At 43.4% G+C, this 21,507-nt stretch overlaps 1 protein-coding gene across 2 annotated transcripts; it reads right to left on the reverse strand.

Moving 5' to 3' along the window:
* Window positions 1-1,691: 1,691 nt before the first annotated feature.
* Window positions 1,692-18,290, reverse strand: meak7 (MTOR associated protein, eak-7 homolog). 2 transcript variants are annotated; one of them, XM_041996424.1, is made up of 10 exons: window positions 17,990-18,290; window positions 16,595-16,738; window positions 15,400-15,657; window positions 15,183-15,327; window positions 14,888-15,099; window positions 14,670-14,774; window positions 13,416-13,602; window positions 12,554-12,672; window positions 5,601-5,780; window positions 1,692-4,031 (listed from the first exon to the last, which is right to left on the reverse strand). In XM_041996424.1, the coding sequence occupies exons 1-10, from the start codon at window positions 18,266-18,268 to the stop codon at window positions 3,912-3,914; spliced, it is 1,749 nt and encodes a 582-aa protein (XP_041852358.1). In that variant the 5' UTR covers window positions 18,269-18,290; the 3' UTR covers window positions 1,692-3,911. The 2 variants fall into 2 exon arrangements, with proteins under 2 accessions (XP_041852358.1, XP_041852359.1); XM_041996425.1 differs by lacking the exon at window positions 14,670-14,774 and having other exon boundaries at window positions 17,990-18,280.
* Window positions 18,291-21,507: the final 3,217 nt, after the last annotated feature.

Here is a 21,507-nt window from a genome sequence, read left to right on the forward strand (position 1 = left end):
CCATAAAAAGCTTTTCCTATATGTATAACCACACACTTTTCCATTAGATTCAATGCTTTTGTGCATATATATATATATATATATATATATTAAACAATCATGTTTTTATTTTATTGAAAAGTTTTAACGGTAATGGAAGAAACTCCTGCAGTTTATCTCACCCTCTCCTAACATTTCCATAGCAGCAGGACACGCCAGCATTAATTTGTATTTTCTTGTAAATAAACAAGTAAAAATGCTTGTGTAACGTTTAAATGAAAAACTGTTATGTCACGTTTGCCATAAAAAAAGAGGTTTGCTAATTAAATCCTATGAATCTTGAGCTTCTCTGGGAATCTCACAGCTGGTTTACCTGCAGACCACGTCCATGGTGGTCCAGATGTGGACAAGCAGGAGACCCTTCAGGTTTCATACGTTTGAAAATAGATTTAGGGGTTTACTTTAAAATGGTTAAAATGAGGCTTTTGTAGTGAAATTTCTTTATAAAGCACTTTTTACAGATAAAAATCAAAGTGCTGAACATAAAATGGCTGCAATAAAACTTAATTTAATAAATAACCACAAATAAAAGGTTTTCCTGAATAAAATTGTCTTTAACTGCTTTTTAAAAGAGTCCACAGAGTCGACCACATGGAGGGATGGGGCAGGTCACTCCAGAGTCTGGGGGCCACAGCCTGGAGAGCCAGGTCTCCCCAGACCCTAAAACGGGTCTTTGGGACCTTCAGGAGGCTCTGGCCTGACGACCGAAGGGTGAGCAGGGACACAGCGAGCCGGCGATATGCTGGAGGGCCGACCCTGTACCCCCCGGAACTGAAGTTCAACACAATCTGACGGGAAGCCAATGACGTCTTGATAAACTTGGTGATGTGTGTCAGTGGTCTGGAGGCAGAGTTCTCAAGTCTGGAGAGTCGCCTCACAAGGACCAAGTGAAGCAGAATTACAATAATCAACATGAGAGGAGATAAAAGCATGAATGAACATTCAGGATGATCATCATTCTCCTGACGTTAGATCTCACAGGATAGAAACTGTTTCCGGTCAGCTGTCGGCCCTCCAAAGACAGCCCGAGGTTGTGAAAAGGAAATGAAATAAATGGTAATAAATTGGCCTCGGTATGTAAGTACTGACTACTGGGCACGTTTTTCCTGATCTGTCGTCTTTATTCAGAGTCCCACCATCTCAGAAATGAAATGTGATTCCATTCACATGAATGCTGATGCTACGCGACGCATAGACTTGCTAAATATTCAAGTCTTGGGTTGTCAAAGCATCTTAAAACAGAAATAATAACTTTTTCTAAAGGAAAAACACATTAAAATGATGCCTTTCCACACATGGCAGCGCAGGTTCAGCTTTACTGCAGATGCTCCTCAGATGTCTTCACATTTCTATAAAATAAATGTTCCAGAAACAAATATAAATACAAAGAATAATATGAAGACAGATGCTCTATGGAACTAAACCCAGCCTGTTTGCTTTCAGCCAATAGAACCGATTTGCATGAACAACTTGGCTCAGTTATTTGCATGATGGCGGAGGAGGAGGAGGAGGAGGAGGAAAACAAGGCTGCCTTTCATCACCGTTTGTTTTAATGATTATGGCAACATTTAAAACTCATCTGGATAAGTCAGACCAGAACAAATAAAGGCTTGTAAATGAGGTAAAACATCATTAAAGGCACCGAAACACAGTTTAGGTTTCCTGCAGCTTTACTGAGAGGCTGGACATGTGACCGACACACTGACACACACAGTGCTTCATTCCATCAAACTACAATTCATCCTTTAAACACACAACTCTCCAAAATCCATTCAGCTCACAAACTACAGAGGACAGAGTTTTAATTAGAGTTGTATTAAAATTCATGAAGCCGATTCATCCCGACGTTCAGGTTTTATTTAGAAACACACACACTGCACGTTATCCTAACATCTGGATCCATCGGCTCCGCGAGCCGCTGCTGGCTCAGGGGAAAACATGTTCACATTTTATGGATCAAGTAATAAAAATCTTTTAAAAATACTGTTTCCTAACCAGATACTAGCATCTAATGGCAAATTAAAAATGAAAGAAATAAATAAAACACTCATTGATGTATTAGAACTTGGTGGTTTTCCACTAAAACTAACCTACAATGTTCACTATTTGCTATTTCTAACAAACTCGCTGAGTTGAGCGCTAACGTGTAAAAGACGATGTGCACGTAGATCCCACCGAGAATATTTCTACAGGTTCATTTTGCTTTGCCAGCTCTGTGTGGAATCCTCTCCGAGCCTGCAGCCGAGCAGGTCCAGCTGGCGGCTCCGGGTGTTCAGGCTGGGATAAAAGCACCAGATTCGTTCACGTCTTCAGCACCACGGCTGGAATAAATCTGGATATTAGGACGCTGCATACAGATTTGTATTGCGGTTACCTTGGCAGCCAGTTGCCAGGATGACTGAAATGACTCATTTTGGGCACCACAAGCTGCTGTTTCATGATCCATGGACAAGACGTACCAGTAACATAAAAGTACAGCTCAAAATATTCTTTATTACAATCAGTAGTAAAGAATATTTAGATATAACGTGGCAGCGTAATAGTTGGATTCAATTTTATGAGGAACAAGTGCGGTTCAGGTTGCTATGGATCAGAGTGAGGATGCATGCGAGGGCCTGGAGGCTGAGGATGTTGAGCCTGTTGGACAGCCTTCGCCTTGCAGTAGAAACCCTTGTCAGTCACCACCGCCACAACGAATCTATCACGGATTAGGGACAATATTTTAAGTACAGATACAAAGAAAACGTTTTTAATTTCCCTCAGATTTAGAAGGATTTAAGGCCTTATCACCATGGCAACCTCAGAACTTTTACTGCTCCACATGAGGCCTTCTTGACCTCGTCATGTCTGGGCTACTGCCAGCAGCAACCAGTTGGGTTCCCTGTACATGAACATAAATAGCTCATTTATTGCTTTTATCTTCGGAGCTACGCTGCCCGACTGTTAGCACAGAGCTAAAGCCAGTCCCAGTGCTAGGACACAGTAACGAGCCGGGTGATTGGTTGCCCCGTTTATCCAGTGAACTTTGAATTTATCCAGTCAAAGAGGAGCCATGGTGGAACACCAGGTACTAACCTGCACAAGTTTACGTCAGTTCATCTCAGAGAACAGAGACTAGAGCTCGGCCCACGGCGCTGGTCTGGCTGAACCAAGTAAGAGATTAAACCACGGCTGCAGCAGAGCGTTGTCGACCGCCCATGGAGATCAGATGGACCACAAAACTGGATGTGAGCAAAGTAAAAAGTGGTCTGGAATAATAAATAAATAAGTAGATGTGCATCCAGTCTGGAAAGCTGGTTAAAGTTTTGTTGCATGTGCATTCAGTCTGTCTGAGGTAGAAGAAAGTCTTCGTCATCCCTGATGTGGAAAAGTCCTCCACTGAGTCCTGACACTTAAAATACTGAAAACCACCATTCATTTTCTACACCGCTGGTCCAGTTCAGGGTCGTGAGGGAGGTGGAGCCTATGCCAGCACTTAGCAGGCGAGAGCCAGGTACACCTGTCCAGGTAACCTGTCCATCGCGCCAGTTTCACCAGCCTTTTTTAAAATCTTCCTAATCTCCTTTGATTCGAGATGTTTCCATCTTATTTTACTGCCCCTGATTAGCAGGACAAACTCACCCTTTCACCTTCATTTAGTTCTCAGTGTGTTCACTGCACGGTGCCGACGGGCCAGAGCGCTTTCAGTGCGAATCCACAGATTTTACAACCGGTGAACATTATGGTCACATGTGATTTGGTTTATCATGTGATGATGTCATCCACAGCCTGGTGGAGGGTGACAACATGTGAGTAATTTCAGCAGCAGTGGAAAAAAAAAAAAAAGCAAGGGTTTGTGAGCGGAAAGGTCTACGTGACACCGGTCACTGGTCCTAGTCTTCCTCCGGCTCCCGGAGTCCCTGACTGTGCAGAGTCTTGCCCGTCAGCTCCATCATAGCTTGCACCTCCAGATCTGAATCCAGGACGCTCTTCTTGCCCTCCACCTCCTCATCCTGAAACAGCAAACAAAGAGGCACACATGAGCACGACGGGCCAGAAGGAAACAGATGTCAGATGTAAATGACTTCTCTATTTGTGGTGCATTTAATTACATGCCTGATGTGCGAGTGTGGGACAGCACAGGGTTTTCACGGAGCACTTGAAAGCAACATTGTTAAGAAATAGAAAATAAAAAATAAAGCTTGCATTTAGATATGCAAAATGATTAAAAACATGCTTCCCCTTCATGATCTCCCTCCCACATGTTTTACCAGCTCCGGGGGTCCCAGCTGGCCGGCAGACGGCTTCATTCTTTACGCAACACGAGCCATCCACATAAAAAACTACTAACACAACCACGCTTATTTATTACTGTGAGTTATTGCCAACTGACACATTTTAGCTCGATAACCATCTTTTTAGTCAAGCTTATAGCCGAATTTTATCTGCTATTGTTTAGAATTTTTTTATTTAATCATATATTCTTCTAATATTTTTACTACCTACTTATATGGCTTTCTGTTATGTTTTACTATTGTTTTATTTATTTATTATTTATATACCCAAGTAGTTTTTATAAATGCTTTTATTTTATTTTGTTATTTTATTGTATTTCATATTTTTCCTGAACTCCTTTATCTGTATTTTTATCCTTGTCATACTTATCAGCTCTTATTGTTTCTAAGTGTATTTATTCTTGTTTTTACTGTTTAACTCCAGTTTTTCCTCCTGGGGATCTTTCACACTGGTGGCTCTGCCTGCTGTGGCTGTGGGGTTGTTACCATGGTAACTGCCCTTGTCTGGGGGGCTGGGGGTCCTGCACTGCAGCCCTGTGGCTGTGATGTGGACCCCGGCCTGTCCTGGCCTGGGTGGTTCCTCTGGTGGCCCCAATGTGCTCATGGGTGGGCTGACCTCCGGTGTGACTGGAACCCGTTTCCTCACAGCAGCTTCGAGCCAGATGTTTACATTTTTTTACTACTTTTACACTTATTTTCAGTTCAGAGACAGTTATTAGTGATGGGAGTTCATGTTGGTACAGAATGGGGTCTGGGTGGGCGGGGCGAGTGTGCATGAAGCTTGGTTTGTATGTGTGTAAGTTTGTGTGCAATTGTGTGTGAACATTTATTGGATGTGCCTTTTTAGTTTTTGTTATAATTTTTGATGTGTGAAGGCTTTTAAATATTGTATTCAACATGCATGATTTGTTTTTATTGTGTACAGCACTTTGTGTTGCCATGTGCATGAAAGGTGCTCTATTAATAAAATTTGATTTGAAATCTGAAAATACCACATATCAGTCAACCTGAAGCATTGATCAGTATAACTTCATGATTTCCACTCAAGCAGCTTTTACCCGGCACTCATCTGGATTTTACATGTTTTCAGCAGTGACTCTGCAGCACGGTGGTGGTGGAATCATGCTAGAACTAAGACCAGACCAGGATCTGAGCCTCTCGGTGGGCAGCGCTGGCTCCGAAACTGTGTTGAAATGAAGCTTCAGATACACAACTCCAGCAGCTTCCCGAGTGTCAATGATCTACGTCCAGAACACAAAGCGTTAACAGGTGATGATGCATTCTGACCTCCTCTGGTTCTGGTGGTTTTCCTACAGCCCACACTTCCAGAGAGTCCAGCGTGAAATCCTCGTCTCCAGACAGCTGAGGGCTGCCGTAGGTGGTGCATTTGGGCCGTGCACGGCTATGACCACGGCCAAAATCACAGTCCAGCCACAAGCCGAAGTAGTCGTGCTGACCACCCATACCCTGATGGAAAAGCACAAAATATTCATAATAAATTAGATTTTATATTTTCCTCTTTAATTCGCCGTCATTACTTTAAAAAGTGAAAAACAAACAGCAAACCAGCGAAGATAAAAACATTTTCCAGTTTCTGAAGCAGTCACTGAAATTTCTGCCACAAACTACAAACTTTTAGAGCCTCAACCAGTTTTTAGAAGTTCTGGAATCAGGGGGCTGTCCCGGTTTTACCCTAGGAGTCCCAGGATTTTCAGTTTCTCCTGCAGTCCCCCCTCCCTCCACCAAACTTACCACCTCATCACCCTGGTGTTTTTCTAATCACGTCTTCGGACAGGTTTTCGGACCCAAAGAGCCAACGGTACTCAGCACAGACTTTTCCGTTCTGGGTGTATCAGGGTCATTTTTTAACCTGGAACTACAAATCCCACCAGCCTTCCTCTTTACAGCAACCGAGAGGGGACATACTTCCTCCTCAAGCTTAAAATATAAAGAATCAGATGGTTTGTTTTAGGAAAAATATTCATACTATCATGGCAACCTACACTATTTACTATGGAACTAAAACAAGTCCAGCCAGACCGGATCAGGTCTCTGCTGCAGCTGCACAGCTTCGTCTCACTGCTGCCGGTTTTATTTCCACACAACGGATCAGCTGCTGTGTGAAATATTCCGCAGTCAGAAGTCTAAAAACACTGATGACGTACAAGATTATATTTTATAACAAACATCATTTCCTTAAGTACACTCTAGACCTGCAACAGGGACCTGAGCTAGAAGTTAGTAGCGCTAATTTACATGAGAACAAGTAGCTGATGAGGGGTTCATGAACCGCTGGGCACTTCAGCTTTACGAACATTTTCAGCTGTGGTACTTCTGGAGTTAAATCTTAACTCAGGAACAGAGGTTTCTCTGTAAATATTGGCTTGTTCTGCTCTTCCTTAGGCCCCCTCAGCTGTGGGGTTCCCCAGGGATCTATTCTGGGTCCAGTTTTAATCTTTATTTGCTTCCTCTGGGTTCTACCCTTTAAAAATATTGTCTTACCGTTTCTACGCAGAAATACAAAGTCACTCAAGATGCTACCTGAAAACCTCTTCATCTTCTGCAATAATCTGACACCCTCCTGCAGCTCCATCTACTGGGACAGTGTGCCAAACAGACACGTTACAGTCTCCACAGTAAAAATGTAGGAAATGAAAACAAAAATGGTCCCAAACCCATAGAAATGTTGTACAAGAACAATCTGATTCATTTAGTGGGCTTAGTAATCTGAGATGACAAGGCAGAGCCAAGAGATAGGTAAAGAGTGTTAGCTAACGCTAGCTAACAATAACTAACGCTAGCTAATACTAGCTAACGCTGACTAACATTAGCCAACACTAGCTAACACTAACACTAGCTAACACAAACACTAGCTAACACTTACGCTAGCTAAAACTAACTAACGTTAGCTAAAACTAACTAACGCTAGCTAACGCTATCCTTCATGGAAGATCTGAACCTGTAAAACACTACAGAAGCATCTAGAAGCCAAACATGGACAGAAAGACGCTGGAAGATTTACCAAACAAAGAAGAATAAATGAAATCAGCTAAAGGTGCAGAAAATGTCTCAAAATGATAATAAAAGTTCAATAAATAAATAAACAGTTTGATTTAATGTTTTGTATTTAAAAATCTTAATTAACTATAATTTTCATTAACAGTAAATTTAATTTGAACCTTTTATGGGTTTTTATCATTGCATCATTTTATTGATCAAACTTTTTCCATCAGTTTTTTTAAACCTCCTTTATTCTGTAGTTAATAAGATATTTAGTAGATTCTGTGTTTATAAGCCTGACTTGAGCTTTTAAATGTGCTCTTGTAGGAGCCTGATTAAACCCCAGCAGCCAAAACCCCCCGGGACAGCCCGCCTACGCCCCGGGCCAACGCGACAGGCCACCCGGCCCGCCCCGCCCCCGGGCCATCCATGGAGACAGGGGCGCTTGAAGACCCCATCCCCCCTCCCTCCCCCACTAGTGATGGAATATATTATGTGCTGTTTGCAATTAAAAAAAAGAGGGTTAAAATTGGGGGGCAGTAACTGCATTGAGGAGGGGGTGGGGCCACCTGAGCAGTCCCACCCACCTAACCTCGCATGTTCCACCCCCCAAAACGTGTTTGTATGTTGCAAATGTTATTTGTGCTCAGTGACTAAGTGGAATTAAAAGCTGGGAGGCATGCTGCCGCTCGGCGAAGCAACAGGGCCACTATGATGACCCCCCTGCCCCGCCCAGCGCAACAAGCACACCTCCCACAGCCCTACCTGTGTATGTAGTGAAGAGTGGGGGAGGGGAGGGGTCAGGAGATGTAGGTCCAGAGGGGAGTAAGCCTCCCCCCTGGAAGACGACCCGCCAGTGGCTTAGGGCGCCCCCGTCCCCCGCCGGCCCCGAAGGGCGTCACAGGCCCGGAGCAGGCACCCCAACCCAGGCACGCCACGAACCCCCCCAGGGGCCAGCCACCAGCCCAAGGGGCCACTTTCCTCTTTCTGAGTGGGAGGGGGGCGAGGCAAAGGAAGGGAACCCCAGGCCCACGCCCCCAACACCCGGCCAGGGCGCCCCCCAGAGGACACGTCCTAACCCCCTGCAAACGCACACACTTTTTTTTTTTTTTTTTTTTTTTAACCCCAGCCACTCACACACCCTCTCACACACCTCTATACACCAACACCTCAATACGTGCACATACCTCCACACACACACTTCACGCACATACCTATAGACACACACACCGGTGCCCACATACACACACACTCTCATACCCCTCCATACACATACACCACTACACACGCACTCACATACATACCTGCATATACACACAAGCACCTCCATACATACTCACGCCTCCACCCACTCCTTCACTCCTCCACACACACCTCGACCTCCACGTGCACACACTCATATATACACACCTTCACACACACCCACACACACATCCCACATAGAACTCCACACACACACCCGCACACCACTCACACACACATACACGCACACACCTAGACCTTCATACACCCCCACACACACATACAGCACACACATCCCTCTACACCCACCCACACACCCGCATACCTACAGACACACACACACACACACACCCACCTATATACAAACACACCCCCACCCAGGTTCCGGGGCTGCGACCAAGCACCAGGGCACGGACCAACCCCCGGCACGGCACATCCGGACGGGCCCAGCCCCCCCCAGCAGCGGCAGACCCCCCACCCCCAGGAGAGGGGGGAGACCCGACACCCCAGAGCCCGGGGCCCCCACCCGGCCCACCCCGGGCCCGACCGGCCACCCGGCCAGGGGCCGACGGACACCGACCCAGGCACCCCGGCAGCCACCCCCCACAGCCACGAGGCAGTCCCACCCCGGGGCCCACCCAATGCCGCCCGCCCAGACCGGAACCCCCAGCCGACCCAGCAGTGGAGCAGCCGAGATCCCCACCCAGGAGACAACCGGAGACCCGAAGCCACCAGGGACCCCCCACCCATATCCACCCCCATCCCAGCGAAGCCGCAATCCTCCACCTACATTAGGTGATGTAGCCAGTCACAGGGGACCAGAGGGAATGAAAGTCATCTGATTGGTTCCTGGAGGAGGCAGACATTGTCTCAATGCTGATGTGATCTAACAGGAGATTTCTAAACTGCTGGATAGACAAATTATTCTTATCTTTCCAGTTCACAAGGATAGTTTTCTTTGCGATGCATAAGACTGCGAGGACCAAGTTTATGGAGTGTATTCCTATGTTAGTGTCACCCAGGTCGCCCAGTAGGCAAAGTGTGGGGTTTGCAGAAAAACTGGTTTTAAACCATTTTGAGAGATCTTCACACACCTTAATCCAGAACCTTTGGACAGGTGTGCAGGACCACAGCGCATGGATGTAGCTATCAGAAGTGTTCTCAGAGCAGTGTGGGCAGATATCTGATGGTGAAAGGCCCATCCTGAACATCCTGTGTCCTGTATAATGGGTTCTATGGAGAATTTTGAATTGTATTAGTTGTATATTTGAATTCTGAGTCATTTTAAACGTGTTTAAACATATTTGTGACCATCTTTTCTGATCAAAGTTATTAGATAAATCATCTTCCCATTTTGAAGTTGGGAGAGATATCCTGTCTTCTAGCTTTGCAAGTAATCTATATATTTTTGATAATAATTTTGGAGTATTAAGATTCAAGAATTCTGCTATTCTGACAGGAAGCTGCAAGTCTAACTGTACAGGGGTATACTTCTTACATATAATTGATTTTAGTTGGTGGTACTCTAAGAATTTATTGCTGTTGATTCCATACTGTGAGACAATTGTGTTGAAAGATACAAAGTTTCCATTTTCTATTATCTGTCCTAACTGTTGTATTCCTTTAGTCTTCCATTGAGTGAAGTTTATCATCTTTTTGTTCTGCAGGATGTCAGGGTTGTTCCAGATGGGTGTAAGTCTACATGGAAAGAGGGAAGATCTGGTTATCTTACAGAATTCCCACCAAGCCATTAAGGAAAAACGGATGTTAAGGCTTTTAAAGCACTTATATGGTTTAATGGTTGAGCTGATGAACGGCAGGTCAGAGATGACTAAGTCCTCACACAAAGCCTGCTCCACATCTAGCCACGGCTCATCCAGATAACTGGGTTTGAGCCACTTTGAGATGTACTGCAGCCTGTTAGCTATAAAGTAGTGATTAAAGTTTGGTAGATCCAGTCCTCCTCTATCTTTAGTCTGCTGTAAGGTTTTAAGACTGATACGTGACGGCTTGTTTTTCCAAAGAAACTTGGATATGAAAGAGTCCAGAGATTTAAACCAACTGGTGGAGGGTTTAGTGGGTATCATTGAAAATAAATAATTAACTTTAGGTAGAATCATCATCTTAATGGTGGCAACTCTCCCCATTAGTGAGATGGGTAAGCGCCTCCACCGTAAGAGATCATCTTCTATTGTTTTTAGTAGCTGAACATAGTTTAATTTTGTTAAATCTGATAATCTGGGGGAAATATTTATACCTAAATATCTAATGTTTCCTGTCTGTATTTTGATATTAGGGATGTTTTGTAGGTCACAGTTGATGGACATGGCTGTAGTCTTAGCCCAGTTAATAGAATAATCAGATATTGATGAGAACTTATTAATAACTGTGGTTGTCTCAGAGAGTGATGTTTGTGAGTTCTGAAGGAAAAGTAATATATCATCTGCATAAAGACTTATTTTATGTTCTATGTTTTTGCCCTGGATTCCTTTAATTTCTATATTTTGTCTAATAGCAGCTGCTAACGGCTCTATGAAAATGGCAAAAAGTGAGGGGGAGAGTGGGCAGCCCTGTCTGGTGCCTCTCTGTAAGCGGAAGCTTGGAGAAGTTTGATCGTTGGTTTTCACACATGCATTTGGGTTATTATATAATATTTTAATCCACTCTATGAAAGCAGGTCCAAACCCAAATTTGTCTAGTGTTGCAAATAGAAACTTCCAGTTTACCCTGTCGAAGGCTTTTTCTGCATCTAGAGAAATGATTGTGGATTCTAGATTATGTAAAGTAGAGTAATCTATGAGGTTAATTAGTCTACGCGTGTTAGTAGATGAATGTCGACCTTTTATAAAACCTGTCTGGTCCGGATGTATTATAAGAGGGGTTATTTTTTCTATCCTTCTGGCAAGAGCTTTACTAATTATTTTCAGGTCTACATTTATTAAAGATATGGGACGGTAACTGGATGGAAGTGTGGGGTCTTTGCCTGGTTTTAGCAATAGTGTTATATTAGCTAAGTTCATATTTTGCGGTATTTTTTGTTTTTCCTGTATTTCTAACAACATATTATAAAATGTAGGAGCTAGCGTTGTCCAGAATTCCTTGTAAAATTCTGCTGAGTAACCATCTGGACCCGGGGCTTTATTGTTGGGCATATGTTGGAGAGCTTCGTGGAGTTCATCTACAGTAATAGGTGCATCTAAAGTTATTTTATTTTCATTTTTTAGTTTTGGTAGATTAATGTTGTTTAAAAATTGTTCAATATGTTCATCTGTTGGATTAATCTGTGATTCATATAATGTTTTATAGAAGCTTCTAAACGTGTCATTTATCTTGTCTGGGTCATGGCTGATGTTTCCGTCTTGATCTTTAACAGAGGAGATTGTTGTTTTCTCCTTGTTTGTTTTTAGTTGATTTGCTAAAAACTTTCCAGATTTGTTACTATGTTCAAAGTTCTCCAAGCGAAGTCTTTGCACTAAAAACTGTGTTTTTTTATCTATAATTTCTTTAAGCTGCAATTTAGTTTTCCTTATATTATTCATTGTGTGCTCTTCGGGGGAAATGCGGTAAGCCTCCTCCAATGATTTAATCCTGAGTTCTAATTCTAAAACTCTTGCTGTTTCCTTCTTCTTCTTATGTGAGGAGAAGGAAATTATTTTCCCTCGCATTACTGCTTTTCCTGCTTCCCAAAGGAGACACGCTGAAGTATGTGCACTTTCACATACATGTGATATATAAATGTCTTTGTGAAGATCTGGTTGTAAAATGTCATATTTTTTAGATATTTTCTATCATGTCATATCTTACAAGGTTTTAGCTGTTAAACTGGAAGTTGGTTTAGTTATTGAATACAAATGAAACCAATACAGTGTTAAAAATTTGAATGGGCCCCCGAATAGTTTGTACTGGAAAAGTTGGGCCCAGCATAAACAAGACTAAGAAGCTCTGATTCAAATGAAGTACAAGCCACTAGCAACAAGAGTAAAGCTGTGGTGTCTCACCAGCCCGTTGGGCATGGTCTGTTGGTTATGGTTGAGGTACATGAAGTGCTCGTTGTATCCTGTCGCTGTATAAACTCTCAGTCGGGGCATCACAGTGAACAGGAAGCATCTGGAGTCACCTGCATACACACAAATATACAAATCATGAAGGTCTGAGAGAAAAGTCAAATCCACAGTATTCAAACAAGAGGTATTACTTCCTCAATGTGCTGTTTTATCAGTGTTTTATGTGTCTACTGACACACCAGCAGAACAGATGCACACTGCATCATGGCTAGCTTCTAGCTGCACCGGCTCCCATCATAGCATTTCATGAGACTTGTTGAGTTACTTAAGTTTGTGTACACATTAAACATGCAGCAACATTTCTAAGAATGACATTATACACGAAGGCTGAATAGAGAAAAATCTAAACCCTGAGACTTTTCCTCATAGCTGGCATAAGGCAGACCTCTCTACAAGCTGTTCAGGCTCATATAAAAGTCCTTTAATAAATCTCCCTTGTAACAAGAACAGCTTTAACCCAGCAGGATGGTCACATTGCAGACGTTTACAGCTTTATTCAGACTGCTCTTATTATTCATCTCATCCCATCTACATCAATTATTGCAAGATAAATAATAAAACCATCCTTCTGTGTAATGAAGTGTGTTTCAATCCCCAAATAACATTACTGCAGCGCCCCCTGGTGACACCAGAGGGGAAATGATCATTGCATACTTTGTGATAACTGACGTAATAATACGTAGATTGTAAATGTGCTCATTATGAAGTCCTTCTGGGCATTTTCTGCACATTTATCACATAGTGAGTCCTACAAATATTAAAAGGGAGGCCAGATGGAGCTGGTCTCTTCTCTCACCTTGAAACTGAGGTTTTATTTCCCACGCGTGCGAAGCAAAGCCTCCAAAAACATGTCCCTTAGTGTCTTTAATGAGCAGCAGGGTGGGGCCATGCTTAGTTAGGCCACTCAACATCTTGGTGAAACTCTCTCCATGCAGTTCTGTGGAAAACACGAGCCTCCAGGGGGCGCTGTAGCTGTCTGGCAACTGGAGAGAAAAACGGCGAGGGAAGAACATGAGCAATGTGATGTGTATGAAGGACTGAAACAAGACATAAATGAGTTTCTGTTTAGGACTGATTGTCATTAAGCCACCAACCTTAAAAGAAAAGTAAAGGTGCTAAAACAGGTGTGCAAACTAGAGAAGGTTAAAGAGCTTTGGACCAGCACAAAAACTAATATGAACAAAACTACAGAAATAATTATATAACATAAACAAACTAAATAAATAATAAAAACAAGTTTATGGGCCGGCGCCAGCAGAACTGCTTCCAGATTAATGAGAGAAAAAGCGAAACCAAGGAAGTGGTGGTGATTTTCTCAGGTGGGATCTGTGTTCATCAGTGTAGTAACATGTAACAGTCTACAGTCAACATGTGTGCAAGCATCCTTTATTTCTTTCTTTCTAATAATAATATGCACATCTTTATACATGGCCTCATCAGACAGATTCTCTTCTATTTCTGTGATGAAATTATTTTTATTTCTTCAAATTTTCTGACAGAGAATTGTGAGTTATTAGCTGTACGCTCTAATCATCACCGTGAAAAGAAAAACTATACGTCCCGGATCGATACGAAAATCAACTGTAGGTGATATTCTCATTTATTGAGCTGCACCTGTAGAAGTGGCCATCTGGGACTCTCATACATCATCAATACTAAACGACACAAAGAAAAAGGAACAAATTTCCCTCCAGGAAGAAGTGATGCTGTGATGGTTTAATAAAAGGTCCCAGAGCCTGAAAATACTTTCCTAGTGCCGACTATGACAGTGAAGGGTAGCTGTTTGGTACCGGCTGCACCATCATGGTGGAAGACAAACAAAGTCTCCAACTTTGCAAACACCACCAGAGAAGTCAGGAATGTGCGAACAGAAGCAGAAAATCCCTGTGATGAGTCCTTATTATCCTGTCTTGTCCTGTCTCTTTCTTTCTTTCTCTGTGATGTCTTCTTGCCTTTCTTTGCTGAATCAGCCACGGTGCGCGCTCAGGATGGCTGGTTTGTTTATAGCCGCTTGCTAGCGTGTGGCGTGTTGTGTGAAGAGAAACTCAGCTGTAACGTCATGCAGCCTCCCAGAAGAAAAAGTAGTGAAGTGGTTTCTCATCTTCAGGACACTGCTGGAAAGAGACGACTCCACAAATGTAAATAATAGACGTCTCTGTGCCATCAAACCAGTCCGGAACAAGGAGTTTCAAGGTCAGAAAGTTACGTCATGTGTCTTTAAAACTTTGGAAAATGTGAAAATGACAAACCAAATATAGCATTACTGACCTGTGGGGCCAGAAACATGACAGTGGGAAGGTCGAGCAGACTCCTCAATTCTTTCCATGGTGTCTCCTTGCAGGGGGGCAGCAGAATCGGAGGCGGTCGGCTACTCAGGTCAACATTTAGGCCCTCAGATACCAGCATCTCTAAGTACAGTGAAACCTGGGAGTTTCTAAAGATCCAGTCCTCCAAATAAGAGACATCACAACTTCCCTGATCTGGAGAAGAAACAGGATGAGGTGTCAACTGTCACAATATCTTATTGTCAGCATGTCCAAAACCCTAAAATTCAGAAGTTTACCTGAGGGTCTGAGCTCAGAACAGATCTGCTCTGCCAGTATTTTAACACCAAAGGAGCCATCGGCCATTTTCTCAGGCTTCCAGCCCTGCAGGCGCCCCCGCTGGGCCAGAATATTAACTACAGCAGAAATCAGGTCTTGTAGGAACTGGGAAGACACAGAAAAAGCTAGAAGTAGACCACAAGCACAGAAAGCTGTTTACCTGCAGCATCGACTCACCTCTGCCACCTGGTCACACGTGACAGCTGCTGCTGCTGGCCCTGCTGCATTGTGGGACATGGCCATGACAAGCGGAGCCCGTTCCTCTGCGGTGCCTCGAAGGGTGTCCGCAAGAAAGACCATCAGCTGCTCCTGACTTACTCCAGAGGTAGGGGGTTTGCTGGTCTTCCCAGACCCTGCAAGTCCGGGATCGATACCACACATGCACCCGTAGACTCTCTTCACCATGGAGTCTGAGGCCAAGCTGCCCATGGAGGACTGGGGGAAACAAAAGGAAGCACAGAAAGAGTGGGCTCTGTGGAACAACGCAGCTGGAAACAACGCTTGTTTCTGTGTGTGAACATCTAAGAATCAGTAAAACTACACAGAGAAATGACTGCAAACTAAAAACTGACCGCCCACAAACCCTAATCCGTCAAACTCGGCCCCACCTCTGCTCCACCCTCACGTTCAGCACCGGTTCCCCACAAGGTTGTGTACTGAGCCCCCTCCTCTCTGCACATGCGATGGCCCATCTGTCAAACACCATCAGAAAGGCTGCAGATGACGCCACCGTGGTCGGGCTCATCTCAGGGGAGGATGTTTACAGAGATGAGGTCAGCAGACTGTCAGCGTGGCGTTCAGAGACAATCTCCCACTCAACACTACAAACTAAAGAAATCATCCAGGAAGGGCAGAACGGATCCGGCCCGCTACGCGTCCACGGGACTGCGTGGAAAGGGTCTTGGATGACCTCTGCTGGACCGCCAACACCATTTCCTGAGGGTGCTCAGGAGGAACAACCTGGAGGAGGAGCTGCTGGTGGCATCATCGAAGACGTCTCTCACCCCGGTTACCCTCGGGAGGCGCTACAGGCCACATAGAGCCCGAGTAGTAGACTAAGACAGAACCACATTAAATTATTCCAAATCACACCGATAAGAACTGCTGAAAACCTGCAATAAAGCTGTAATAACTGCTACTCTCTCCATCTGCACCATTTACTCTTTGCAGTCGGTGTACTTGCTCTACTCTGTTGTATTTCTATACTTTTTACACTCATATTTCTGTTTTTTATGATATTTATTTAATATCTTGTACATTTTAAGATACACAGTTTTGAGGAGCAGCTGCTCAGATTTCGTTGTTACAACAATGAAAACAGCGATTCTGCGTGTGAGGTGCACGTCTGCAGGATAACCCATGACCGTCGCACCTGAAGCATCTCCAGCGTGAGAGTTTTTCCTGCTGCACCAGCCTGGAGCTTGCTGAAGACCCCCTCCACCACGGGGCGCTCCTCGGGCCGGAAGCGGGCCAGACGCTTCTGCACCACCACGCTGTCCGTGTTACCCATGATGCTCTGCAGTCAAAAATGAAAAACAAGCAACACGGAATCATTAAGAGAAAGGCCCGAACTTACGATGCTGTCTGGAAGTCTTCTGACTCAAGTTTCCTTTTATTTTAATCAGCTTCAACATAATTCTCTGTTTGTCCACAGATTTCTTTCTGGATGCCAAGAAATGGTCAAAATAAGTCATAAATCTGTAAGTCTGGACACGTCGTGCTGCAGGGAAGTCTATCAGTGCCAACTAATGGTTCACTAAACTAATGTCTGTGCAGCATCTCTTCCAGTGACACGTGGACATCCAAACTATTTTAAATGTGAATATTTGCCCAGAATGTTATTTTCTTTACTGTAGGTTTGGAGCTTTGCTTTATGGAGGTCTTTAACAGTTAACTGCAGGTGGCGTAAGCAGAAGGCTCTAAGTCTCTGACATTACCCTAAACCAGTGACCCTCAATCCTGGACCCCCAGGACACCTGTCCTGTATGTTTTAGGTTCAATGAACACCTCATCAGCAGGTTTACAAAGAACTTGATGTTCAGTTAATCTGAATCTGGTGTGCCAGGCAGGAGCCTCGAGGCCCAGGATTGAGAAACATTGCCCTAAACTAATCCCAAATCTACTGCAGGGATCCTCAGTCCTGGTCCTCGAGGGCCGGTGCCCTGCAGGTTTTAGAGGTTTCCTGGTTACAACACACCTGACTTCACATCAGCTGGTGATTAGCAGATTTGTGCAGAGCTGTCATCAAACTCTGCACAAGTCTGAATCAGGTTTGCTGCAGCAGGGCAACTTCTAAAACCTGCAGGACCCCAGCCCTGGAGGACCAGGACTGAGTATCCTTGATCTACTCCATCATGTGACGGATGTTGAAAGTGGCCACGCAGACTTCCTGTTATAAACCTTCATTCTGACTCCACATGAATCAGCCCTTTAATGTCTAAAATGGATATAAAATGAATGATGTAACAGTTCCTTCCACCCAGGTTGGTCTGTAATCTCTTAAAATGAAGCAACCATTAGCTTCACCACAGCTTAACCAGTGTGGACACCATTCATAAACATGAGAACCAGAGGTCGTTGAAGTGGGATCAGTTTTATTTATGTCTTCATGTGTTTCCTTAGAATAACTAGTTAATCCAACTTAACTACATACATGCCCTCAATAACATTTTCAGCTTATTTTAAACCTACTAAGTCATAACCAGCTTCTACTGCAGGTTTGTTGCAGGTCTGAAGGTCTCTAGAATCCTCTAAGACTATTTCTTACCGGTTTTAAAGAAGTCTTCAGAACAGGGGCGCGTGCTTCAAAACAGCAGGTTAATCTGTTATCAGGAAAATAAATTGTTAGCTCGAGATCTAAATGTATGCTGGAGAACAAGGTGGGGTAAGCTAACGCTAGGCAGCAAAACAAAGGAGCGTTTCCTCCCCCAACAACATGGAAAACGTTGGGTGTAGCAAAAATATGACATGCGCAGTGGCCCTCACAAACGCACGCGTCTGAAGTCCCGCAAACCGACGAGCTGCGGCCCAGGACTTCCTCCCGCATCTAGAGACGGAGGAGCTGATAAGTGGAGCGCTGAAAAAGATACCGATGGCAGCCAATCACATGAGCCCAATGCCACATGGAGCGTTGTGATTGGTCCTGATGTCAGGAGGCGGGACGTCAGCAGAGGCGCGTTCACACGTACAAACAATCGATGCTATGATAACATCCATCCAGCAACAAGAAGTATTTGGTTACAGGTACAAACATATTAAGATAGAAGAGCACTAAAGTAACATGAATGACAACAAAGAGACACAAAACATCAGAAGAAGACACAATGACACACACAATTACACCAAAAAGATAAACACTCACACCTAATAAAAGAAAGAACAAGAAATTACAACAAAGAAAATGATGCCAAAACACCCACAAAATAAGACAGAACGGCACTAAAGAAAACACAGGAAAAGATTTTCTTACTTGTTAATGTATTTTTACATTTAACTCTACTTAACTGATCACATGAAAAAGTTGTACAAATGTTAAAACAGCATAACATGATTATTTATTCACCTGCCATTTTATTGTACTTTTTTTATTCTATTTTAGTTTGTACATTGTTTTTCCTCATTTTTATTTTTTCCACACATCCTTTTATAAAGTGATATTCTTCTTTTTTTTTTATTCTTCACACTCACTCGCTCTTACCCTGTTGATTTGTATGTGTTGTCCATAGATTTGTATCTTTTGTTTATTAGCTGGTATACAGATTTGCATCTATCTATCTATCTATCTATCTATCTATCTATCTATCTATCTATCTATCTATCTATCTATCTATCTATCTATCTATCTATCTATCTATCTATCTGCAGATAAGTGTCACCTCTATACTTAAACCACCATTTTTTAGATCAAAGTTAAAATGCGGAGTTTTTTTTTACCAGTAAATTCCAGCATTTATTTTGTACACAATAGAGGCCTCAGAACCAGATTGTAATGGGAGGAGTTGAGGATGCAAAGTCTAGTTCTTTCTTTTACCAGTAGAGGGTGCACACGAGTCACTGGCGAAAGAAAGAAAGAAAGTGGTGAAACAGCAGGCAGCTGAAAAACGCCTTTTAAGGGCATGAGATTTGGAGTGGGTGCATGCTGAATGGGTGTGTTGCATTGTAATGAGGTCCTGCAGAACAGAAGACGCTGCTGAACATGAAGGTGACGCGCTGCCATCTGCCCACATAAACTAAACAGGATATGATGATGATTCAGGGAGTGTAACATTGAAAGGGACTCCAGGGCGCGTCTGAAGTCAGTCAGCTCGTTAGTTCTGGTAAAACTAAGAGAAGTCAGCATACAGTACAGATGTTGTCTCTCTTCACACTCACCCAAAATAAAAAGTGTGCACAAGGTTTTTATGAACCAGGGTTTATTCCAAAGCAGAAGAAATGAATACATTACAGATTATCTTTTAAAATGATAAAAATAAAAAGGAAAGTAAACACAATAAGATCGATTTTTTAGTTGGATGTTTGATTTTAGATGAAAGGACATGGTGAAATGAACTGTGTTTCTAGGTGGGATCCCAAGCTGTTGCATACAGAAACACCTGCAAACCAGGCACAGCTGCACGGGTGCAACAGCCCCACTATATGTTCTAAAATGTGCTGCCATTACCACCTGTGGAGCCAGAATATTTATTTAAGCTTTTTATTTAAATACCTGCAACTTGTCAGGTAACAGACACTGAGACTTGATTTCATGTTTATTTGATGATAAACTCAGTAAATGGAATATTTCTTCTGTCATTCCACTTCCTAGCCTTCATATTAATAAACACACATAGGAACGACGTACGACTCCGTCCTTCTGCAGCGTGCAGTCTCAGCTGGGGAGGTACGTCCAACTGGAAGGAAACCCAGGGCCCGGTCTAGAACATGCTGGGTCCATTACATAGCCCTTCTGGCCTGGGAATTCCTCAGGATTCCTCTGGATGTGCCATAGAGCCGAATTTGCCTGGTTGGACCTGTTCCTCTGTGACCCATCAGAAAATGGATGGATGGAGTCAGTGCAGCTCTTTCTGTTAATGCATTAATAATGTCATTACATTTTTCCTAAAGAAGCATAACTAGTTACAACACAATTGGAAGATTACGTTGTTCCTGCTGCTTCACATTTCTTTAAAGGTGTCTTTAAATACTATTATAGTACAAATTTCAAATACCGTGAGGACAAAAAGATACAGGAAGGCAACCCACATTCCCAAAAAGCCTGCTCGGACTGGCCTGGTCACCACTTCAGCTCTGATAAACCCCGGGGTGCAATACGTGTGATCAACATGATCAACAAATATGTCAAATCTGTAGGAATGATGTAGCAAATCCTCAGAAAAATCATTTAACTTTTCATCCAGAATGGAGGATACAGGAGAGCAAAGGGGAGCCCGGTCGTGTTTCTCATCGTTAGCGTAGCTCATGTCTGCTTTTACATGCTGGTCATTACTTTTACAGCCTTTAATTTCAACTTTTTGTTGCCATGTTCTTTCAAGAAGTACCATTTTACTACATAAAAATCCTTTAAAAAGAGCATCTGCATAGAAGTAACTAAACTTTGGGTGTAAGAACCTCTGAGTTTGATAACTCCAGTTAGCATGTTGAGTCTTCTCATGCCATTTCAAGCAGGTACAGACAATACCAGCAACATTCACGGTTCACTAATATATTCTGGTGTATTTGCACACATTCCAATAAAGAAGAGAGACTTAGCTTGATTGCTATCTCTGGCAGTCGCTGTGTTCACCTGTCTGAACTGATTCAGCCGTCAACAAGTTGAGGCCTGAGAAGTGAGTCTTGTTACTTCTTCTTTTCTCTTCCCTGTGCCCGCCCCCACCTCTTCGCTGCATCCCTATATGGTAAAAGTCTAAATGCTGAGTGGCGGCACAGGAAATCCACCATCTGAATGGCAAAAAAGAGAAGAAGCCACAAACCATATACTCCTCGATAGACGAGTTTGTCACTTCAGTCCAAGCTGTCATCATCTGAGGTTGTTCTGTGGCGGTTTGACACACGACATTGCAGCTACATTCATTTTTGCTCTCTGTGCAGTGGCAACAGGACCTCATGACATTTCATTCTTTTTAGTGTTTTGTTGGTGGAACTAAATGTTTCCCAAACAGCCCTCTCGCATGCCTCAGTGCTTTGCATGTGTGCGCCACAGCATTTGAATGAGTCTGAGCTTCTTCTTGGTTTCTTACAGAAAACCTGCTGCTTCCTGCATGTGCTGAAAGGCACCTCAGACTGCAG

This window comes from Melanotaenia boesemani, chromosome 10, assembly GCF_017639745.1.
Source record: "Melanotaenia boesemani isolate fMelBoe1 chromosome 10, fMelBoe1.pri, whole genome shotgun sequence".
In the NCBI taxonomy this organism is placed as follows: domain Eukaryota; kingdom Metazoa; phylum Chordata; class Actinopteri; order Atheriniformes; family Melanotaeniidae; genus Melanotaenia; species Melanotaenia boesemani.